This window comes from Myotis brandtii, unplaced genomic scaffold (assembly GCF_000412655.1).
Source record: "Myotis brandtii unplaced genomic scaffold, ASM41265v1 scaffold253, whole genome shotgun sequence".
Classification (NCBI taxonomy): domain Eukaryota; kingdom Metazoa; phylum Chordata; class Mammalia; order Chiroptera; family Vespertilionidae; genus Myotis; species Myotis brandtii.
In genome coordinates, this window is record NW_005359590.1 from 1218140 (window position 1) to 1241487 (window position 23348).

General features: G+C 43.1%; 1 protein-coding gene across 3 annotated transcripts in view; it reads right to left on the reverse strand.

Moving 5' to 3' along the window:
* Window positions 1-421: 421 nt before the first annotated feature.
* FRMD6 (FERM domain containing 6) overlaps window positions 422-23348 on the reverse strand; it is a 42181-nt gene continuing 19254 nt past the window's right edge. For 2 of the 3 annotated variants that reach the window (XM_005867887.2, XM_005867886.2), the window contains exons 7-14: window positions 20710-20865; window positions 17345-17410; window positions 16457-16525; window positions 13752-13926; window positions 8968-9303; window positions 7733-7864; window positions 5609-5700; window positions 422-3292 (exon numbers count right to left, since the gene is read on the reverse strand). In XM_005867887.2, the coding sequence (XP_005867949.1) occupies window positions 3008-3292; window positions 5609-5700; window positions 7733-7864; window positions 8968-9303; window positions 13752-13926; window positions 16457-16525; window positions 17345-17410; window positions 20710-20865 (1311 nt within the window). In that variant the 3' untranslated portion in view covers window positions 422-3007. Of the gene's footprint in view, window positions 3320-5608; window positions 5701-7732; window positions 7865-8967; window positions 9304-13751; window positions 13927-16456; window positions 16526-17344; window positions 17411-20709; window positions 20866-23348 lie in introns of all 3 variants that reach the window. The other variant, XM_014540997.1, reaches the window with a different exon arrangement.

Below are 23348 nucleotides of genomic sequence, written 5' to 3' on the forward strand. Positions count from 1 at the left end.
CAACACTCCAATAACGATTGTTTTAAGGGCAAAAGTTATAGTAGTTATTTTAATTTTTAAAAAATAAAAAATATATTTAAAGAAGAGTTTTTTTCAGCCTCATAATTTGGAACTGAATAGTGGCTGTCACAACCTCTCTGACTGGACTCAGCCACTTGGAGCCTTGGTTCCTTCATCTCTAACTTAAGAACAATGATAGTACCTGCCTTCTGCGAATACGAGGACTAAACGAGCTAACAAGTGCACTTCCAGCGCAGGCGGAGCAGGTCAGGCCCAGGGCAGACCTCGGCATCTATCTCGCCGGAATGTGAGGTTGTCCTTTAATGTGCTCCATCACAGGAAAGAAGACACAAAGGAAACATTCACTCTTAAACACCTTTTGCTTCGTTGAGAACTCTAATAACAAAAAAAAGCACCCAGAGACAAATAAAAAGTAACTTTATTGACTGTTGATCTTACCATGAAATGCCTATAAGAATAATTACAAAATAATGCAGTTTGTTTTTTACACACTTTTGGTATCATCCCGATATGACGATCCTTTCACAGAAAGGATTCTTTACAATTTGTGTAGATAGAAAGATCACTGTTGCAAATACAAACGTAGAAGCAGTGCATACCAAATCGGTACACTAACTTAGCAATGGACATGAACAAATGCAGAATAAATAACAGCTTTATACTTTTCTTTTTTTCTTTTTTAAAACAATTTCCAAATACAAAAATGTAGGTATTCAAAATGGATTTCCATATACATATATATACTTCTGCTGCAAACAGTGGATCACAAAACAAAAGTGTCCTCAGCGTGTTTCATTCTTGAAAACCCACAAGACGATGCACCAATCCAATTAGAAAGAAGGTGTGCAAAACCCCCAACTGTGCTGGCAGAACCCTGAAGACGCGACTCAGGTTGAAGTTGAGAGAAAATAAAGTAAGAAGCGCTACCTAGTCAATACATGTGTGTTTTCTTCTTGGTCTTTGCAAGAAACACTGAGCGCTGAGGAAACACGGCACGTTGTGGCGGGGCTCTTTACAGTCCAACTTCCCCAGGACTTGTCCCTTCAGCATCTACAGGAAACGGTGAACTGTTTGATGACGTCTAAGAAAAACAGTCACTAGATGATCCTTTCACACTCTCACCCTTTCATACAGAGGCTGAGATACTTTTATACATTCTGGTATCTGAAACTTTGGTTCTTTCAAAACATTTGATAAAAGTACAAGAATTCCATGACTATACAACTCTATAGAATTTTTTTTTTTCCTTGTAAAGTGTCAAGTTAGACTGACTTGACCAGGCTTGTGTGCACACGGCCCTGCCACGCCCGCGTGGGCATGTGGGGCACGGCGCAGGTGGGGCGTGCTCCCGTGTGTGTCTGTAATACTGACTCCCATCCATGGGTAACACTGCGTGTCCTGCCGTCTCCTAAATCTACATCTTTGTTACCTGAAAACTTAACTCTGTATAAAAATATGACTGTTTCTTTAGAAAATAATAGTGTTGCTTTTTTTTTTCAATAAAACCTGGAAGGTAGAAAAATGGTATATCAAAATATGGTAAACAAATGCTTTAAATATGAAATCATTAAAAACATCTCATAGAAAGACACTGTGCTAAAGTTCTCCCCTAAAGAGCGAGCAAGGCTGTTACATCTAAAGGCTAATGCGTTCATTCCCCGGACTTGTTTCCTTCTATAACCTAACAGTAGTGGCAGAAACTGTCTTTAAAATGGCCCTTTCTCAAACACTAACATTTTCTGGATGCTTTTACATCAAAATTAAAAAGACATCCTCTGGATCCATGGTTTTCAGCTCTGCTGATATCAGCTCCATTTGGAGAACTTTACAGGAAAAGGCAGTCCGCCTGGGTCTAATTTAATTCACTGGAGGTGGAACCCAGACATTTTTTAAAAAACCTCTCCAAATAATTCTATTATGCAACCGGGGTTGAGAATCACGGCAAAAGACACATGAGAAATAGTCATTTTAAACTATATGAGTCAACTGATTGTCTGTAGGCAGCATTCATTCAATGACGCATCCTCCATATTCAACAAGACCGGCCACGTACATGAGACCGTCACGGAAGCTTTACACACATATAAACACGCACTATCTCATGTATTCATATATGTATAATAACATCTGGGGAGAGTTAGGGTATTTCTGGTTAAGCAGAAACTAGCATTACCATAATTTGTTCTTGATTTATTTAAAAAACAAACACTAAGCACGAACATTTTCTAAGACATTTCCGTAGTTTTTAACAGAAAATAGTGTTGGAAACTCTACAAAATACATTGTGACATGAACACAGTTGCTCTATTATTTTCTGGAAGAGCAGGAGGAGGACGCGGCGCTGGGCACGGAGGAGTCACAGGCGCCGCACGCAGCATGCCGTCTTCGGGCACTGCTTCGCTCACGCCTGCCGGTACCACCCTGGGCTGCACTTCTGTCATGTTCATCTCTTTGGCTTGCTAGACGCACTGATTCTGACTGCTTCGCCAGGGTTCACGCTGGGGCAGCCCCAGTGCGGCGGCAGTGGGTGTGGGCTAGGCCACGGTCCCTCCAGAGAAAGGAGACTCTTTTCTCCTCCCTCAGAACATGGGCATTTCATGAGGGAGCGATAAAAAAATGTACAGGCACAGAACCCTGCCATCATGCCCATGATAAAAAACAGGATGTTATTACGTGGGACTGAACTAAAAAAACAAAACGGTGAGCAAACACACCATGGTTCACTATTCTGAAGGCTGGGTAACCAGTAAAGCACATTTCCTTCCGAAGGCTCATGAACTCCAGGCACTTGTCTTGCTGTACATTCTCTTTCACGTCTGTGTGATACTTAAAGTGCAATTGTCCCACGGCTTTGTTTCCGGCGCAAATATAAAGAAAGAGCTGTGTTTTGGGTGAGGGGAGATATGGCACGAGGAATAAGAAAGAACTCATGGCTTTCACGGCCCCCAGGGAACAGGGCTGCCGTAGAGCTGCACGCAGACGTACTTTATACAACGAACTCCGGAACTTCGTCATGAGTGAGGTCCAGAGAAAAGTATTTGCTGGTTCTTTTGACTGGAAAAGCGTCCTGGATGTTGACACACTGCTGAGCCAAGCAGCTGTTGCAGTAGAGGCCTTCCTCGTCCAGTTCGTGGCCACAGCCGAAGGTGTAGCTCTGAGCAGTGTCTTGACACAGACCGGCGATGCGCAAGAAGTCTTTCTGGTAAAGTCTGATGTCATCGAGGCTCAAGCTATGCCGATCGGTGGAAGTCTTTGGTTTTCGACATATAGTCTGCAAAACAAGGGAAGTCTGAAACAACTTCAAGAGGATAGGCTCAAGTGAAAGGTTAGCAGTATTTTCCTTGTTTACAGAGAGAGGCTGCAAACAGGCTCAAGTGAAAGGTTAGCAATAGCAGTATTTTCCTTGTTTACAGAGAGAGGCTGCAAAACTATATAAAGGGTTAAGGAACCCTGTATGTTAGAGAGGTTTCTGATCTGAAACACCCGGACCCCTGAGCAGAAAAATATCAGCACCACCAATAACAGGAATAGCAGTTAACATTTGCTGAGCCTTTATTATGCGGTGGTAGGCCCTGCTTTAAACACACTACGTGTATTACCAACTCATTCTTCCTATGAGCCCTATGAGGCGGGTGCTATTATTCTCCCCATTTTACAGATGAATAATCCAAGGCACAGAGAAGTAAATGCGACAGGAATCCAACTCTCTCGAGCATCTCAGAAATCAAGCACTTGTCTTAAAATAAGGCTGTATAGGTAAAGAGGTTGTTTCTTTAGCATAGGGCAGTTCAGTGTGGCAACGCGTTCATGCTGAGGTCTGTTATTATGTTAATAGGAAATGGGAAAACAAACTAATTATTTCTCCAGAAGAAAGACTGGAGAACTGTTTTTTTTGTGTTTTTTTTTTTTAAAGCCAGAATTCTTGGGGTGGAAGAATAACCTGGTGCAGAGAAGGTTGGGAGGCAGGTGCCAGGACTGAGAGGCAGCTCTTGAACGCCCCAAGGGGCCGTGTTCTGCCAAAGGCTTCACACAGCGGGTAGCAGACTATTGGAGTTCATTATCCCAAGAGGTGGTACTGGCTGAACATATAAATAGTTTTAAAAAATGGCTCAGATAATTACATAAATGGAAGATACTAAATGGGTTATTAATGGAAACGAGGCATTATTTTCTTTCACTTATGCTGCTGAACACCACAAAGGCCAACAACGCTGTTAGAATTAAGAGGCAAAAGCACCGGGAGGGAGAGAAGAGGGTCCGAGCCCAACAATAATTTTACCAGGAAGTGTCACCTTGGAGCACTCCCTGGAGATGACCATCCCTTGTACTGATGTCCTCCCAGGTGCCCATGTGCTTTCACACGGAGAATTCCGTAGGTCATCATCACAAATCCTCACGGCGGGCACAGGAATGCTCTCCTCACTCTGTAGGTGAGGACTCTGATCCGTAGCTGTGCCCCCAAACATTTATGTACGATAAGAGCTAACACTTAGTGGCCTAGCAGGGTGCAAACCCAGGCAGTCTGATTCTGGAGTTCATTCCACCTAATCATACAACACATACAGCTTTAAAAATTATGCATTAGAGTTCTCAGAAAAATATTTGTTTTTAAATATGTTTTCACTGATTTCAGAGAGAGGGAGAGACAGAAACACCAATGATGAGAGAGAATAATTGATCAGGTGCCTCCTGTATGCTCTCTACTGTGGATCGAGCCCACAACCTGGGCATGTGCCCTGACGGGGAATCGAACTGTGACCTCCTAGTTCATGGGTTGATGCTCAACCACTGAGCCACACTGGCTGGGCTCAGAAAAATATTTAATAAAATGTCATTTCACATTATGACTACATAAATGAAAGAAGAAAGGGCAAATAGAAAAAAAAAAAAGAGAAAAAGGCGGTAGGCAAAAATACCAGAATGCAGGAAAAAAATTGAAATAAAAGAAATACACAGAAGAAAAAAAAAAAGAGAGAACCCAAGAAAAAGAGACATATAAGGAGAGATAGAGAGCGCTCAGAAAATAGAGGTCAATATAAGTTGTACATTTTATCCAAATATCGCAACCATGAGCTTTAGAGTATGTTAACTTGTCTATAACTTTTGACATCTTAGCCTAACCAGTGAACACAGGTTATCAAATATTCTCCCATAGTATACTTTGAAAGTTTACTCTGAACGAGAGAATCAGAGTGTGGAGAAACACCTCTACCCAGCACACCTGACCAGCTGTTGTTGTCAATCAACACACACACACACACACACACACACACACACACACACACAATCAGAGTGTGGAGAAAGACCTCTACCCAGCACACCTGACCAGTTGTTGTTGTCAATCAACACACACACACCGTCAGCCTGAAATCTGGACACCTAGAGTGTGACACAAGGTGCATAATTTATGCAAAACCAAATCAACTCCAAGATAAATGGAACCAGCAAATAAACTGGAAGTCAGCTCAGAATGAGACTGTAATGCATGTATCTGGTAAGAATCATTTCCTCAGGATTTTTAATTTTTGCCTCTCTATATAAATATGCATGCTGACTTGCTATTTAAAGTGCTCAGGTCCCTCCATACCTGTGGAAGAGAATCGGTACTCTGGCCACGAAGTTTGACAACTGTTTCGGAGGAGCTGGAGGTGGAAGAACCGATTTCTTTCACAATCAACCCTAAAGTAAAACAGAATAAAAAGCAATGAAGATTTCACATTATTCATACCTCTTGTCACATATACTGCTGCTACTGAAAAAGAAAGATAAAATATGAACCATTATTGGAAAATCTCACAGTGATTCTTTGGTAGCAGACAACCAGGATGGAACACATTTTATCTTGTATCTTATAGGAAATTGGGGTGAGGGGTGGGTTGAGATGAATGTGGGTTTTGAGTATAGGAAGAAATTTAGAGCCTGAATTTTCTAAACTAAACTTCTAATGAAGCTCTCTATGATGAAGTTAGTAGTAAAAACAAAGACCCTAGGCTGGGTAAAGGAGTCTCTTTACTATGTCTCCTGAAATCTTCCCACTTACCACATAACACCACCTTTGAACTTAATCCCACCTGAACAGTGACTTCTAGGTTTGGTCCACTTGGGTGTGCAGTGGGTAAGTATGAGGGCTCTGGCCTCTGGAGTCACACAGATCTGGGTTGATACTCGGCCCAGACATGTAATCAGCCATGTGTCCTGGCCAGTTACTTAACCACCCTGAGTCTCATATCAGCCCCTCTTATACAGGGGGCTGACAGCAGCACCTATCAACAGAGTTTTATGATGATTAAAGAGCATGTGCATAAAAAGCACGAAGTACAGGGCCTGCACACGGGACACACTCTGTTCGAGGAAGCTCTTCTTGGCCGACAGGGACGCTGTGGCCCATACCTCCTGAGGCAACCCCCTCACTGGTAAGAGCCTGAAATGGGAGGCCACAGTGAAGATCAGCAGGGTCCCTAATCACCCCAGTGCTTAGGGGCAACCTGCTGAAACTTGGAAACAGAAATCCAGGACTGACACTTCCTTATGAGACCGCGGCATGTGAGTGAAGCATCCCCGAGACATGTTTCAGAAGGTAAAACTGCCAACAAGAGCTGGAGATGTATGGGAAGATCACTGACATTTTTCTTGCAAACAGGTGAAGCAAGTGAGTAGGTCAAGTCCTTAAGGCCAAATAATTTAAGTACCTTCCCACCTTATTAAAACAAAACAAAACCGTATTGTGATTTTCATTCAGCCGCTGCTAATAACCTATAGAAATAACAGTTTCTGTGTTAAATGCTTCCCTCGTACCCCCCTCCCCACAAGCACTTTCATGTATATTGTTTCATGCACACACATGCACACACACACAGTGAGTGAGTGTGCTGTCTGTGCACCTATAATGTGCATGTAATTATGAGTTTATATTTAATACACATTGAAATGTACTTATAAGAAAAATTCAACCTAATAAAACAAATGGGCAGGAAGGGAGGAAAGCTGGGTGAAGAACTAAGCTAAGCATGCCCAGAGCACTGGCCTGCGGATCTTTGTTTGTCAGGCAGAGGATTCTGCCACCACCGCAGGTCTGTTCCTGGCAGAGCAGCACCTGAAGGCCAGGGTTCTGCTGGGCCAGCCAGTGGGCTTCTGCATAAAGGTTCCTCGCGCTCTTGCAGAGTGAGTGCCAGGGTGGGCAGACTGTGCTGGCCTTATTCATCTGATTCCCTGCCCATGTGCATGGGAGAGGTGCAGCATTGGGGACTGTGGGTCTTTTTTAAAATATATTTTTATTGATTTCAGAGAGGAAGGGAGAGGGAGAGAGAAATAGAAACATCAATGATGAGAGAGAATCATTGATTGGCTTCCTCCTGCATGACCCACACTGGGGATCGAGCCCGCAACCCAGGCATGTGCCCTTGACCAGAATCCAACCCGGGATCTTTCAGTCTGCAGGCCGACGTTCTAGCCACTGAGCAACACCAGTTAGGGCAGGACTGTGGGTCTTGACATAGCAATGGCAGTCACTCCAACCCTAACAGGGTCTCTCACTCAATCAAAGCTTTGAGTGGCATAATGATAAGCACCAGGCCACTTGGACAGTACCTGTACTAAGGCATCTTTCTCTAAAGAACAGGGATTAATTCATGACATGTGACAAAAACAGAAGCTAACTGAGGTTTAAAAACAAAACCCGTTCTGCTAAGGAGCACTCCCCGGGGGAGCTCACCAGAGTGTCCATTGAGCTTCCGCGACAGGAGCATGTCCTCCGTGATGTAGATGCACATGTCCGGGCTGACCTCCAGCGAGTCTTCGTTCAGCTGCTCCAGGTCCCTGGGGTCATCAACCAACATCTCTATTTCTGACACAGAAAAGGGAAAAGACATGTAGTGGCAGAAAGGGAAATGATCACCATAATGCACTGCCACATGCTGAGGGAGGCTATGTAATTATTCGTATTTGAAAATAAGTTGGCGTATGAGGCCCTACAGCAGTCCACTCTCAGGACAATTCTCAACCAGATGCTATTTGTCCTCTTTCTCACAAGACTGCTGTGTTCTCCACAGGTCTTCCAACACCCTGATTTGTCAATTGTTGTTTACTCTTTAAGAAAGAAGAAAAGCTCTACTACCCTGCTTCCGTCACAGGGCAAACGGAGACCGATGGCTCATTTGGCTAATGCCACAGCAGACTGTTGACACAGAATGAGTAGTTCATGGAGCTCCCCACTGCCCATAGCTGCCTACTCTCAGGGTAGTTAGTGACTCAATTTGGTTACTACATGAATTCTATAGTAACCAAACATGTTCTGCAGCTTTCCTTAATGGAGTCAGTATCTCTTCCCCAAACCTGAATGCTATAGCATTTATTTGAGGCAGAAAAATAATAAAAAAGATGTAAACAAATGCTAAGTTTGGCTGATACAGGCTGTCCATCTCATCTTATTTCCTCACCACAGAGTTAAGCGGCCAGGTGCTGTGTTTCTTTTATACTCCCTAGCGTTCTGGTGATATAAAAAGTATTTAAGAAATACTAATTAATGAAATGGCCTGGACTCAAAATTCTTTTTTTTTTTTGAAAGTTCAAGACATTTATGTCACTATCATTGAATCTAATCTGTTGTCCTAACCAATGCTTATTTCATGTGGAAATCAGAAACGCAGACCCAAGGGCTGTGGGACTAACTTCTACTCCATATAAAATCCTAAAATTTAGAATCCACAACCATCCAACCCTGTGGTGGCAAAGGTTCATGACTAGAGGAATGTTTTATTCACAAACAACCCAATCAAGTCACTGGGGAAGGTGGCATGCCACCTTTCTCTCTATTTTACTAATTCTTAGTTGTTCTGCAGACATCAATTCTGTAGAACTAATACCTGAGAAACAACTAGGAGAGAAAAAGAAATGAGCCATGAGGATGGGGCTGTCCTGTCGGCTCGGAGGGCCGGGGGGAAAGGTTACCATCGTCCTGCGAGTCCTCTTCCAGCCGGTCCTTGCCGCCGCTCTCCACCCCTGAGGTGTGGGAGCTGCCGTGGCTGGTCATCGAGCTGCAGGTCTTCAGCTTGCGGTGGATGGCGCTGCCGGAGTAGCTGTCCTCCGGCCCCGGGTCCCGAGGCTTGGTGTCCGCCTCGATGCCCGAGGTGTGGGAACTGCTGTGGCTGGCGGTGGAGTGACGAGACAGGCGCTTATGCTTCATGCTGCCCACGCTGCTCCCGCTGGCCCGGGACCGCTTCTCCAGCTGGTCCATGTCAAGGTCCAGGTTGTCACTGATGTAGGATTCCCGGTACTGCTTCTTCTCTGTTTGGGAAGAAACAACCGATCGTCATCTCACTCAACCAAGACAGGGGGACCGGATGGGGAGCTTACGTGAGTCAGTCATCAGGCCAAGATCAAGTACAGGTTCACTCTCAGAATCTAGTGACTGGCAAGTGGTCCTAATTCTGGCAGGCTCTCCACCTAAGAACACTGCCAAGTGAATAAAAGCCAGGACGACACATGTGAGGGGAGCGCTTAAACTACTCAGGGTTCTAAAGCTTCACACACCAGAGAAGAAGGCTGCTCCTTGACCGACCACCTCGTTTCAGCAAACTGTTATTGGCCCCGCAGTGAAATAAGTTCAGTAACTGAGAATAAACATTTAGAAAGTGTTAGAGCAACCTGACATTGTCAAGGCAGCCACCACTGTGACTTTTGTATTTTGCAAAAGTATCAGTCCACAGTGGATTAGAAATTTTAAAAACCTGGTCCTTCCCCCATAGGTAATTTCAGAAACACTACTACAGGAGACGGTTGAATAAACATAATTATGCTATTTGCCATTCATTTCCTTTGTTCATTTGGTCCAGTGTTTGTTTAGCTCTAACTTGTTGAATACAATTTAAAATAAAACGATTCTTCTGAGAATTTCTTTCAGGTAATTCCAAAATTTAGGTTTACATTAGCGAAGACTGCTTTTCTCCGTTTAGGCTGAATTAGTGAGACTGTCTCATCTGGTTAGAAAACACAGTCATCACGACTGGTGTGTCACATGGCCTCTGATTGGTAAAAATGTTCCTGAACGTGTCACATCATTGAAAGTCCCTTTCATCAAGTGCTAAACCAGCCAGTACATCAAGCACAAAGTTACAGCTGAGGTGCAGGGGCACACCTGACACAAAAACATTATTTTTGTGCGTCACGTCAGAAATTTAAAACAAAAAGATAGTTTAGCTTCCTTGTGTTTTTAATACGGATGAGAAATGACACATTAGAACAATGCTAACAATGGAGAGTGCATTTGGGAACATTAAGTTGATATTATCTCAGAAGCTGCTAACAAGGAGACTAATTGGGTCCTCAGGGGGCTGATGGCGGATTTAATTGTCTTGTTTCTTGGTTAAGTAAAAACACTCGCACTGCTGATGTCTGGTTCCAGCTCTGAAGTATCATCGCCACAGGCTCCCGAGAGGGAATGAGCATCAGCAGAAAGAGAAGATGATGATATGCTTTGCTGGATGCATAATGGAAAGATGCTAGGTGACGGCTAGGCGTGCGTTTCTGGGCTCCAGCCCTTTCCTGTCAATTCTAAGGAATCGGGCTGAAACACAAAGGCATGTGTGTGTAGCCACAGAGGACGCAGACTGGGGCTGGACATCACAGCCCAACATGTACCACTGAGACAAGTGCATCCAACCCATTTTTTAGGGTGAGCCTAGGTCCTAAGGATTCCTGCTTTCTGAAGGCAATGGGTTGACATGAAGATGAGAGCTAAAAGCATCTGCAAAATTCTCATACCATTTCTACTTACTGTACTTTCAAAATAATAGATAGCCATGTGACCCTCGGAAGGGTGGCAAGTGAAGGAAAAGAAGTAATAAAAGAGAAATAGGGAAAAAGTTCTATAGGGTATTGGAGGTCTGAGACAATTGGGAAATGTGGATCTGATTATTTGAAAGTTTTCTAGTCCGGCCTGCATGGTTCAGTAGTTGAGCATCCACCTATGAACCAGGAGGTCATGGTTCGATTCCCAGTCAGGGCACATGCCCAGGTTGTGGGCTTAGTCCCTGGTGTGGGGCCTGCAGGAGGCAGCCAATCAATGATTTTCTCTCATCATTGATGTTTCTATCTCTCTCTCCCTCTCCCTTCCTCTCTGAAATCAATAAAAATATATATTAAAAACTAACTAACTCACTAAATAAATATAAATAAAAGCTTTTCTACATCTTTACAAATAGTCTTTTTAACCCCAGCTTGCAGGTAGGTTTGGAGCCAATCCTAGTCTCCATTTTCTCTCTCATTGATGTTTCTATCTCTCTCTCCCTCTCCCTTCCTCTCTGAAATCAATAAAAATATATATTAAAAACTAACTAACTCACTAAATAAATATAAATAAAAGCTTTTCTACATCTTTACAAATAGTCTTTTTAACCCCAGCTTGCAGGTAGGTTTGGAGCCAATCCTAGTCTCCCATACTCACTAGTACACTCCCTGGGGTACAAGCAGTCACCAGCCTGCGCTCCTGCTAGGAGCCCTGTGTACATATACTTCCTATCAGAGTGTCAGCAGCCCTGGTGCACCACGAGGCTGGCTTCTGTCTCCTTTGAAGTGAGTGCTACATCACTTAGAGTTAGACCCTCTGCAAACATTTAAGAAGCTTCACACCACTCAGTTACAAACTGAGGGAAATGCTGAAATAACGCAGAAATTGGTTCGAAGGAATGCAAAATGCAACTTCTCATCCCCCTCACAATCACTGGCATCAACAGCGAAGATGCTCAACATGCCAGTGTGCCTTTATTCCCTCTGTGGGAAAAGCCCAGCGACCGCAAAGGTTTTCACGCATGATTTTAAAATAGAATGCAGGCGATGTGACTTCTGTATAGATGTCTTAAGAATAAGCTCTAGGTACTGAATAAAGTTGGGTTAACATCTTTCTAATGACAAAGGCACTTCTCTTCTAAATACTATGGAAGAATTCTTGTGATTATTTTCTGCTATAAAACGCTAAAACAGTATTTCAGACAAGGTGACTCTAAATGAAATGTAATTAAGAAAAATAAGGTTCTTTTTGTGCTGCTCTTTTTGCTGAGCCAATATTGAAAAAGGGCTTTAAGTGCGGGTGAGATAAGTGGATTCAGGCCAAGGCTGGTCCAGAGGAACTTAGATTCAATTTTTCCTCAGACCTGGAAGGATCTCTAAGTAGAAGAAATTAAATGTGTTTTCTTTGGAAGAAGAAGAAGAAAAAAAGACTTCCCTTCCAAATCTATCTACACTTGCCCAAATAAAAGATCCAGTTTATAATTTTTTCATTCCTTCATTGCCCTGTACATGTAAGCCCACAAATGCACCCGGTACATGCTGGGTAGTTTACCTTAAACGCTATGGTTCGTTCCATCTTATGGGCTCTAAAGAGCTCCCCCTACAGTCCCCTAAACAAGAATTTAGTAAAAGGCTGCTGGTGGAGAGCTGGTGGAATAAATGAACTTCTCAAGGCACCGATTAGAAACGAGGCTGACTTGGCAAACAATGGGCTCTGCACCCCACTAAGTCTCCTACCCATCCTCGCACGTTTCCTCGGCACCTTTTCCTGACTGAATTCTCTTTAATATTCGTGTCAGCATCGGAGAGATATATTTGTCATACCGATGAGTCATCTGGGGAAGAACTGGCAGTCTGGCAGCGGCGGAAGCCAATACATCTGACATTTTTACCCACTCTCTCCGAAGACAGGTGCAGCGTGGTGGCAGACAGTGGGAGATGACTCACGTTCTAATCGCTAATTAAATGACAGTGACATCTCCAAATGGGGTCTCATTTAGACAGAGGCAGCTTTGGAAAGACATCAATCGGATGTGCAAAGCTCTCTGAGGTGTTTTGCTTGCTCAGAGAGAGCAGGTATTGCCTTATTTCTGTGGGAAAGGTTGGATTTGAGAGGTCAAAATCTGTTTCAGACATGGACCTCCGATATGAATCTGCATCCTAATGATCATGCAACCCCCTAAAATCTACTAATCTAATCGCATTACCAAGAATTAGTACGACATGATTTTGCAAAATAAACGGAAGGCATTAAAAAATAAACAAATATGCAAAGTAGCCTTTTGGGGGATCAGAAGTCAGAGTGTTAGGTGGAGTAACTCCAGGGTGCCATAACCCAAGATAAAGGGTTACCCACGAGCTTACTACTGTAAAGTTGAAGCCTGCTCTTAGACGCCCTCTCTGCCTCCCTCTTCTGCACCATGTGTCAACTTTGGCCCAGGACTCTGGGGCTCCTAATAGACTGCTCTATTCTGTCTGTGTCTCAGCCCAGCCCCCACAGGACTGGCTGGTAAAAGCCTCAGGTGAAAATTTCTCCCTCCTTTGCCATTCTTGCTAGGGCAGACGTGGGGGCCTCCCCGCAGTCAAGAAGAGAGACTGCAGCCATTTCTGTGACCCACTTCGTTGGAAGCAATTTCAGATTGCCCGCGGATAATAGAACCCAGGTGGATCCGTGTATACACGGAGCTCTGAGATGCAGCTAAACCTTGGCCTGAACCTTCACAGGGTGGCTTCTCACAAGCATTTTCAAGCCAAGCGTGGGATAAGCTAAAGAGACTACACAAGGGGCAGCTCAACGACAGGGATCACCTCGGCATTTGGGATGGGTGCAGCTGCTGGCACCAAGGCTACCCTTGCCTTCTGGAACAGTGCTGGCATGGAAAGAGGAGGCTGCACTAAATTGGGAGAGTCCTGGCCCCCAAATCCCACCCCGCAGGAGCCTGCGATACCTTCGTTTTCCTCCAGCTTCCGGATGTGGCGCAGGATGGGCTGCAGGTTCATGTAGAGGCGGTGGCTGTTGCTCAGCAGCTGCAGGAGGTGCCTGGAGCGCAGGGGGCACCCCGTGTAGTATATGAGCTTCCTGGCTGAGGGCAGGCCATCTGGCAAAATCTCAAATTTCTTACCCTGGGGAGGGAAAGCATAAATCAGATTCGGGAAGCAAAGTCTCTGATTTGCCCAGGTCCCCTTCGTTGTCTACTTGTTAAGGAAAACTACAGATTCCAAAAACGATGTGCAGCAGGTCCTTGGATAAGGTTGTTTCATCACAACGTTGATGAGTTGCTATGGTAACGCAACTCTTGCTTCTATCAATTAGCCTATAGTAAAACTGGTTTTGTTGTACGTCATTTTGCTTAAAGTCGCTGTACCCGTGGACGACTTTGAGTGAGGACTTACCGTATAAAGCTCCATTCAAAATTTGCTGAGACATAAAGTACCGTGTTCCCTTTCAAAACTGTCACAGACAGAGGGTTACCCAAAATTCAGGAAAGGGTCTAGGGAGGGTCTTCTGGTAATCACTGACTGGGTGTGACAGTTGAGGAAGACCTTTGGTGTCTCTGGCTGGTCAGGCCATTTATATAATGGAGAAGAGAAGGGCCCGTCATGCAGCATCCTCAACCTCAAATGCAATCCCAACACTTAACTCAGCAAACAAGTTCCACAAGCAGAATGCATTCAAGTATTTGTGGAACACGCGCCGTGTACCGATCCCTGCGCTAGACAGACACCGAGGAAACAACAGTGAACAGGACAGACAAGCTCCCCACCCTCAGGGAGACACATTCTGGTGGGACAGATGGTAAATTAACACATAGAATAATTATAGCTTATGATAAATTCCGGGAAGGAAATAAATAGAATTATGATGGTGAAAAATACTGGATACCTATTTAGGGTTTAGAAAAAATATAAAACTTCTCTTAGCCGGAAGCTACAGAGACAGCAGTGGGATGGGACAAGAAAGAGAAAGAAGAGCTATAAGTGTCTATCAATAGAGATATAAGGAATCACATTCTTTAAGTTTGGGATCATTAACATAGTGTTCGAAGTTGAGGGCGACGGTCTGGCAGAGTTCCTTACAGTTCTAGAATATTTTGAATTTCTTTCACTTTCCTAATAATGAATAAAGCAGCAGCAGAACTACAAAACGGAGTATTCCAGATACAAAGATTCTCAGCCAGAGAGGAGAAGTGAAGCAAAGAGGGAGGCATACTCTAACTTGAAGTGGGTACAAAGCAATATGGGTTTGTGTAACTCAGACAGGGATAGAATTTTTCACCTCTGGACTTCTTTAAAAGACCACCGGTGGACCCCAATGCTAGAATAGTAATAACTGATACTTAACAAGCTGTAAGCAGATGTAACTCATTAATCCTCACCCTCAATTTGAAATGAAGAAACTAAGGCACAGAGAGGTTAAGCAATTTGCTCAAGGTCACACAGCTAGGCAGGGCTGGGCTGGCTGCATCTGGGAAGTCTGTCAAAGTAGATTCCTCCTCTCCAACCCACAGTCACCGAATGGAAAATCTCTAGCACGCTCCTCAGGTGAGTATGATGCAAAACTAGATCCACTGAGTCCAGGACCCTTAAAACACTCAATTCCAGAAATGCATTTTATGACTACTTAGTGTGGGACATGAAAGGGGCAAGTCTGGCAATAATGTACTCATTTTCAAACAGCCCAGATCCTTTCACAAAGAGCTGGAACAAAGGAGAGCAGTGGGGAGGAGGCAGGTCAGGCCGCGCTTAACGTAGGAGTAAAGTGAAATCAGATTGAACTGTGCCCAAGTAATTAAAGTAATGTAAAGTCAGGAACAGGTCTTCTGACTCACAGGACAGTGTGGAATCAGTGCCCAGTGCTATTTGGCAATACGACTCTTTATTTATATAGGCCATCTTCCTCAGGGGAGAGAGGCCCATGTGGACAAATCCTTATCTCCCTCCTTTCTTTGTGTATTTTTTCAGTAGTTTTTGAACAAAAGAAAATTGTGGATTTTAATGACTACTAGACAGACACACTGTTAACTGTAATTCTTTGAACTCTACTAAGAAATGGAGATAGCTAGCAAAGTAAAGAAACAGCTGGAAAAATCATGAATTTGCTCTAAAAATATTCTAAAAATAAAGGTATTTTTCCTGTTAAGAACTATAGACCTTTCTTTATAATGATGAGTTTCAAAGAGTCAGATATTAATAGCAACATCTTTTTATATCACTCTTTATTCCTTCTTCAAAGGAAGTAATTTCCAAAGGAACTGGCCGGCCCCACACGAAGAGCACTTACCCTGTGATTATGGTTTTCTGTTTTCTAATCCCTCTGCTGTACACTTTTAAAATAATTCTATTTGATGAACTCATCTTGTACTTTTCTCACTACATTTCTTTTGCAAGTAGAATAACTTAGGGTAGTGTGGTGAAGACCAGGCACACAAATTAAAATTAGTAATTTCTTTTGCTATAAAATTCTTTAATTTTAGCTGTTCTACTGATGAGTGATATAAGAATATAAGAAATCTAATTATCTTCACTGCTGACTTCTTAAAAATATCAACTTTTGTGTCTGGGACAATATTGTTTTAAAAAACAAGAAACAACAAAATTCCAAAAACAAACAAACAACTGAGTAATTTATTTTAGTCAGTTATTTTAAACTTACCACAAATACCAACTTTCCAACATTTGTCCAGGGGAAGTCATAAAGTAATTGTTTCTCTTCATCTAAATTCTGTGGGAAGAATTATAATGTATATAGAGTTACTGATGAAACTGACAGACACTAAAATGGCTCTAATTTATCTCCCAGAAAACTAAAATACATTAATTAAAATCTGAAAGAGGCCCTCAGCTCTCTTTGGAGATGTGCAGACAGTAATTAAAAGATTAGTGATATGATTCAGTAGTTTCTGGTTCCCGAGTGACTGCATCATTAACTGCCCTTTCCAGGCAATCTTTCCTCTTTTGGCCTATCCCTAAAATTTAAATAAAAAGTCCGAAAGACTCGGGCATTCAGGAGATGAGACAAGGTACTCAGACTTTCATCCTTGGATATTTTGCCCACACCAAAGAAAAGATATCCTGATACTCTCCTAGCTCTCCCAGAAAGAGGCTTTTTCTCCCCCTTGTCAATGGCTGTAGCACCATCCCACCTACTTACGCAAGGGACAAGCTTTATCAGAAAAGTGTAACGGAAATTAAAACATCTGCTCAGGCACTGTATGCATAGGTCATCTTTAGAATTATAAATGCTCCAGAGGACAAAAATATACAAGAGTATATTTAACGTCAATGACACACACAGAAAAAGTGGTGAACGTGGGCCAATCTTTGGCTTTTTGTTTTCTGTCTGGCAGACTTGTTACTACATGGTTTAGACTGGATCCCTTGGTCTATCCCACATCGTCCGCATCTGTGCACACAAACAGGACGCAATGACCAATCCGTGGCCACAAAAGGACCGGTGAACCTATCACAGGACCACAGAGGGACACTGTCCCTGGGAGACAGAGCAGTGCCTACTGGACACTTAGTTCTCTCATTTACTCACCTGGAAAATCTGTATTCCCCGCATGGTCAGCCCGAGGGTCAGAGAAGCTTCAATTTCCCTTTTATCCTGGAGGAATAACATTTTATGAAGATGTCTACGTTAGAACCTTGAATATAAAGTCATAATTAAATTCTGAGATGCACCAGATTTTATTTGTTAAAAACTGGGTAAATCTCCCAGCTCAGAAGCTAAGATTTCAGGCAAGCCTAAATATTTAAGGGTCTTTCAAGAGGACAAATAATGAAGCTGTAAAAGTTTTATATCGGTTAGTTTTTTTTAAAAAGTACTTATTTTTTAAATGCTCAATTATTACTTACCAAAATGGTATACATTCTACCAGCTAACCCATAAACTATAAACAATAAAGTATAACTACATAAGGAAAAAAATTCTCCAATTAAGAATGTACTCAGGTGGGAAGAGATCAGCCAAAGAACTTATATGCATTTATGCATAACCCATGGACACAGACAATAGTGTGGTGAAGGCCTGGGGTGGGGGGTGGGCTAGAATGGGTCAACGGGGAAAAAAAGGGGACATGTAATGCTTTCAACAAACACTTGAGAAAAAAAAAGAATGTACTTAGAACTTTGGCCACATCTTTTTAAGTGCTCATCTGTAAAAGTGTATATAAAATATAAAGTATAAAATAAAAGAGACATAATATTATTAAGTAACTAAACTATTCTCACTATAAGATTTCTCAGTACAAACAATAAATATGTACAGATCTTTATTATAGTGCCATTTCCCCCAGGAACATGGTTAAGAAGTATTTTTTGAAAATGCATCCTCACCAGGCACAGAAAAGAGAAGACATAGCCTATTTTTACTCTTTGGGTTGTTTTTTTTCCAACCAACCTATTTTTACATCACGAAAGGCATATATAGTAAGAGAAACCAATCCATCACTATGAGTTTAGGCCAATTTCCCTTTCAAGGCCGTTCTGATTGTTTCCTGAAGTAAGACTGCTCATAAAAACGCGGGCTGTGCATGTATGAGGTGTGCAGTACTGGAAAGGGAGCACAGAATTTGTTTTTTTTCTTTGTCAGGACGTTTCCTATCCTCCATCTACCTTATTTCCATTTTGTAACCAGGCCTTAAAGGAAGCAGTTTTAGTGGCTGCCACTTGACTTCTCCGAAGAATAAAAATTCTGCCCATGAGGCAATAATATTATTTCCCACCTCACTCAGTTACATTGCTATGATTAATTGTCTCATTTTAAGCAGACGAGAGTCATTTTCCATGCCATGTAGAAGTACCGCACTTTAAGTAAGTTTGAAAGATTTTTACACAAGATAAATTGAGGATATCTACTTCACTAAATGATTCTCAATAGGATTTTAAAAATTGATTTTTAGAAAAAGAGAGAGCGAAAGAGAGAGAGCGAGGGTGGGTGTGGTGGGGGGGAGGGGAGAGAAACATCTATTTGTTCCACTTATTTATGCATTCATTGGTTGATTCTTTTATGTGCCCTAATCAGGGATCGAACCTATAACCTTAGGGGATGCTGCTCTAAGTAAATGAGCTACCTGGCCAGGGCCAATAGATTTTTTTTTAAATACTAAATTTCCTTATCAAATAAGAATCACTAATGTACTAGACACTTCACCTCGCTATTTCAGATTCATTATCTCATAGAATTTTCCCCAACGTTGGAAATGTATGGAATCATTCCCACTTAATAGATGGCCCAGGATTACTTATATTTACTTAGGATCCAGTAATTATCAGTGGTAATATAGGTTTTTTAAGTGACTAGAGGCCCGGTGCACGAATTTGTGCAGGGGTGGGGTCTGGCCAGCCCACCCCAATAGGGCCAGGCCGGCTGGGGGGAGGGGACATGGGAGGTTGGCAGAGTTGCTCGAACTCCTGGTCAAGGGAACAATTTGCATATTAGCCTTTTATTATATAGGATATCTGATTCCAAAGCCGCAGTCTTTTCAATGCATTATTAATACTTCTCATACATTTTAAAATTATAAGCTGATTGTCAAAAATGTCATTTATTTGCATTTTCTCCTATAAATTGTCACAAATAAAATTTAAGGAAAAAAACAAACAGATAGCTAAGTCCTTTAGGAATTTAGCCAAAAAGATATTATGGAACTCAATTATGCCTTTCAAAGATGACAGGGCATTAACAGTGCACCTCTTAAACATGGAAGAGAGAAGAAACACCATCCCTTGGTCCCTTTCTAAGTTTTCTGAACCAGGCAATATGCTCACCAGCAGTATATCCAATGGTCTAGGGGTGCTAGACCATTGGGTAGGGAGTGATACCAAAGGCTATGGAGTGATACCAAGCATAGTAACAGTGATATAACAACTGCTTGAAGCACCTTTTATTTATTGTCCTTTACCTATTCAATGAACCTCAGAGGTAGGTCATTACCATCCCCATCTAACGATGGGAAACTGAAGCAGAGAGGTTAAGTAGTAACTGGTCTAAGGTCACATGGTAAGAGGTGAAGCTAGGAGTCAATCCCACAAGTTAGGCTCAATAGACCACACTCTGAACCACTTCATCCTATTCGGTTGGAGAATATACCTCTGGATACATAAGTGGGGATTCAGGAGTGAAATATGGCCATGAGTGGGGAGGAGGTGGAGGGGGAGAGAAGACAGGATCCCATAAATGTAGTGTGAGGGAGTCCCCGCAGAGCCTGGCCCCAATTGTTATTTGGGTGTGTGGCCTCTGACCTCTGAAACAATGAGGCTAGGGATACACAGGACACAGAAGGGAGTGACACACATCAGAGAGTTCGAGAAAGCACACAGGCTCTGATTAGGCCTGGGTTGAATCCTGGCCTTGCCACTTACTGGTTTGGTGGCCTTTAGTCTGTTTCCTTGTCTGTAAAATGAAGATTACAGTTCCTGTCCTGCAGAATGGTGAGGATTTTTTTAAAGGATAAATATAAAGGGTGCCCCATAAACACAGGACTCAATAAGCACTCGCTGTCGCTGTGAGGCTCTGGTTACTAATGGATCCGATGCTGTGTGACTTCACTTTGGGGAATATTAAAAACTAATGATCGAAGAAGTTGCCAATGTCACTCCCCGAGACAGAAATGCAGATTTGGAGAGGAGAAAAACAACTATGGTATTTCTGTTCACAGAAAAGCCAGATTCACAATATGCAGCCCCGTGTTATCACAACGTTAGAACCAGGAGAGCCTGCATCCTGCTCCCAGGCCAAGAAAAAGCATCACTCGCTCCGAGATGACCTGCGGTGACAGACAGTGGTTCACGTGAAACTCTTTTAAAAGCCCTTTAGAAAGTGAAATGAGAGGTTAAATAAACGCCCCTTGTGATGGAGAAGGAGTTTTTTCTCGGAAGCTGCAGGCGCACGGCCGTCTGTACCTTATACAATCTGTAGTAGTGGACGGCGACGTCGTCCAGCCGGACGGCCTCTTTGATGTATTTAAGATGAGCCTCGGAAGCGGTCAGTGCAAACTGATCTTTGTGCATGTTTGGAATGTGCTTCAGGATGTAGTCCTTCCCTCTCTTGGCAACAACCTGTTGGAATACAACGGGCAAGCAATAGAACATTTGTCGGCGGGTGTACACACCCTCACCCGTAAGTGACAGAAGGACAAGGACCTAAACAAACCATATAAACTGGCTAACATTCACTAGAACATTCCCACGTTCACTCTGTCTTCACCATCAGTTATAGTACGAGGCTGAATCAGCTAATACTCAAAGTGACAAAGTCAACTTAGCTGCAGTATTGAATATCTAAGAAGAAAAATCACAAGAAATGGGAAAAGTATGTTCTCTTGGCTTTAAATTCACCAGGAACCAAAAAAAAAAAAAAAAAAAAAAAAAAAAATCAAACCAAAGACAAAACCATGCAAACTTGCACAATTTTGTACACATCATTCCTTATACTTGCAAAATTACTGGTACCATGAAATACATCTCCTGTCAGCACATCTTTAGGTTCTGGATCCTACTTAACTGTTCCAAAATCACAGCCACAGCGTGGGAGACACTAAATGTTAATCCAAAAAAGGGCAGGGGACTGCGAGAAATTCTCTGAAACGTGTGGTTTTTGCATAAGAAGCTGATATGAACAGTCTATTGGATACTTATGAGAAAACAATGTATTTCATACATTCACTGTAATTGACTGTGGCTTATATTTTCATCAGACAGTAGCCTGAGCTTTGAGATGTCAAAAGTACTCAGTATCCAGCAGCTGCAGGCTCAGAGAAAGGTGTCGATTAGTTAAAGGTCCTACCTGATTTCATAAGGACTATCAGATATGGAATTACACAAAGGAAACTAGAGTGATGTTTAAAATCATCAGAATGAAAAAATTAGAGAATTTTTAGTTTTAAAATGTTTTATAGATACTGACATTTTTTGTTTCTTTCTATTGAATTAAGCATGATAAATTACTGGCCAATTTTCAAGTTTTACTGAGAACTCAAACTACAGATTTTTCTTTCTAGATGCCTTTTACATGAAGGTCATCTATATGTCAGTATTTGTCAACCTTGTTCAGGTCAGAGAACACATAGAAAATAGTACTTGTAAGGGTACTGAAGCAGTGACTTTGGTGACCCCAAGGGTTGAGGACACTGGTTCCCCGGGCACTCCGGATGCCACGGCGCATGGATGGGAAGCTCCGATGTAAATGACCAAGGCTCAGTGAGCACCTGATGACAACTAGGGAATGTAAAAGCAGGCTAATTTTGGCCCAACAGACATTGCTATGTAAAAGCTTGACACCTTTTGTGGTTTCTCCTCCAACAACTGAAGCACTGTCAATCAACTGTCAGTCGGTCAACAAAAACTTATATTGAGCACCTTAATGTGAAGTGCCGAGGAAACAGAAAAGGGTAAATTTATGTCTGTCCTTTAGAACATACCAAGAAACACTAAGGTTACTGGGGTTGGGCTCAAAAGATAAAGAATTATTTGAAAATAAGATGTAAAACACACCCATCCAGGGTCTTGCTGAGCACAGAGGAGGGGCCCTGGCACCTGGTCCATCTACCCAGAGGAAGCGACCCCTGAGCGGAGTGTTGGAAGGAGTTGGGTAAAACGGGGAGAGGGGCTGCACATGCTAAAAGAATTGGAGGGAGAAAGGCCAGAGTGGGAGCCACCACAGGTGTGGAGACACGGGGATTACTGGACGATGCTACCGCATAAAATTCAAGGTGAGGACAGTCAGAAAGGAATCTGGAAAGGGGGGGCAGGGGCCACGTCCTGCAAAGCTCCTCAGGCATGCTTGGGAGCGGGCTGCACGCTGCAGGTGACAGGGTGACAGGGGAGCCCTGGGGGCTTCCATCCGAAGCCCAAGCAAACCTCCACAGCAGGGCTGTTGAGTGCTCGAAAGAGCTGGAAGCTGGGAGGCGGAGGAACAATGGTGGGGAGGGGACGCAATAGACAGACATGTAGGAAGTGAACAAAAATACAAGAGAATTTTAGTTCTTATGCTGGGTGATGGGTTATCGGCTGTTTAGGGAAGAGGACGTTCTGGTTGACTGGGTGGGACGGGGAGAAGGATGGGTGGTCAGGGAGGGAGTGCTGTGTGACTCCCAAGTTTCTGGGTGACTGGGTGGACGGCAGTGCCGCCAGCTGAGATTAGGAACATGGAGGCAAGAATAACCGAACTGAGGTGGCGGGAAGAAGATGAGTTTGACTCAGCACATTCTGAATTTGAGATGCCTCCGGGTGAACAGCTATCTCACGGACTCAGGGGAGAGGTGGTTGTTAAAAGCATTCAGTTGGATGAAATCTCCCGTGATCGGGAGGGGTGACGTGTCAAGGGCAGCGGAGAAATTCTGGGAGTGAAAGTGTTCACTGGATTTGGCCACTTAAAGGTCACTGGTGACCTGAGGGACAGCCCATGAGTGGAGCAGTGGGGAGAGAAGGCAGATGGAGGTGGGTGGAGGAGTACACGTGGGAAGCAAAGAAGCTAGAAAATCAAATAGACATCACTTTTTCAAGAAGCGTTACTGAGAAGGGAAGGCAAGAGAGGCAGCAGG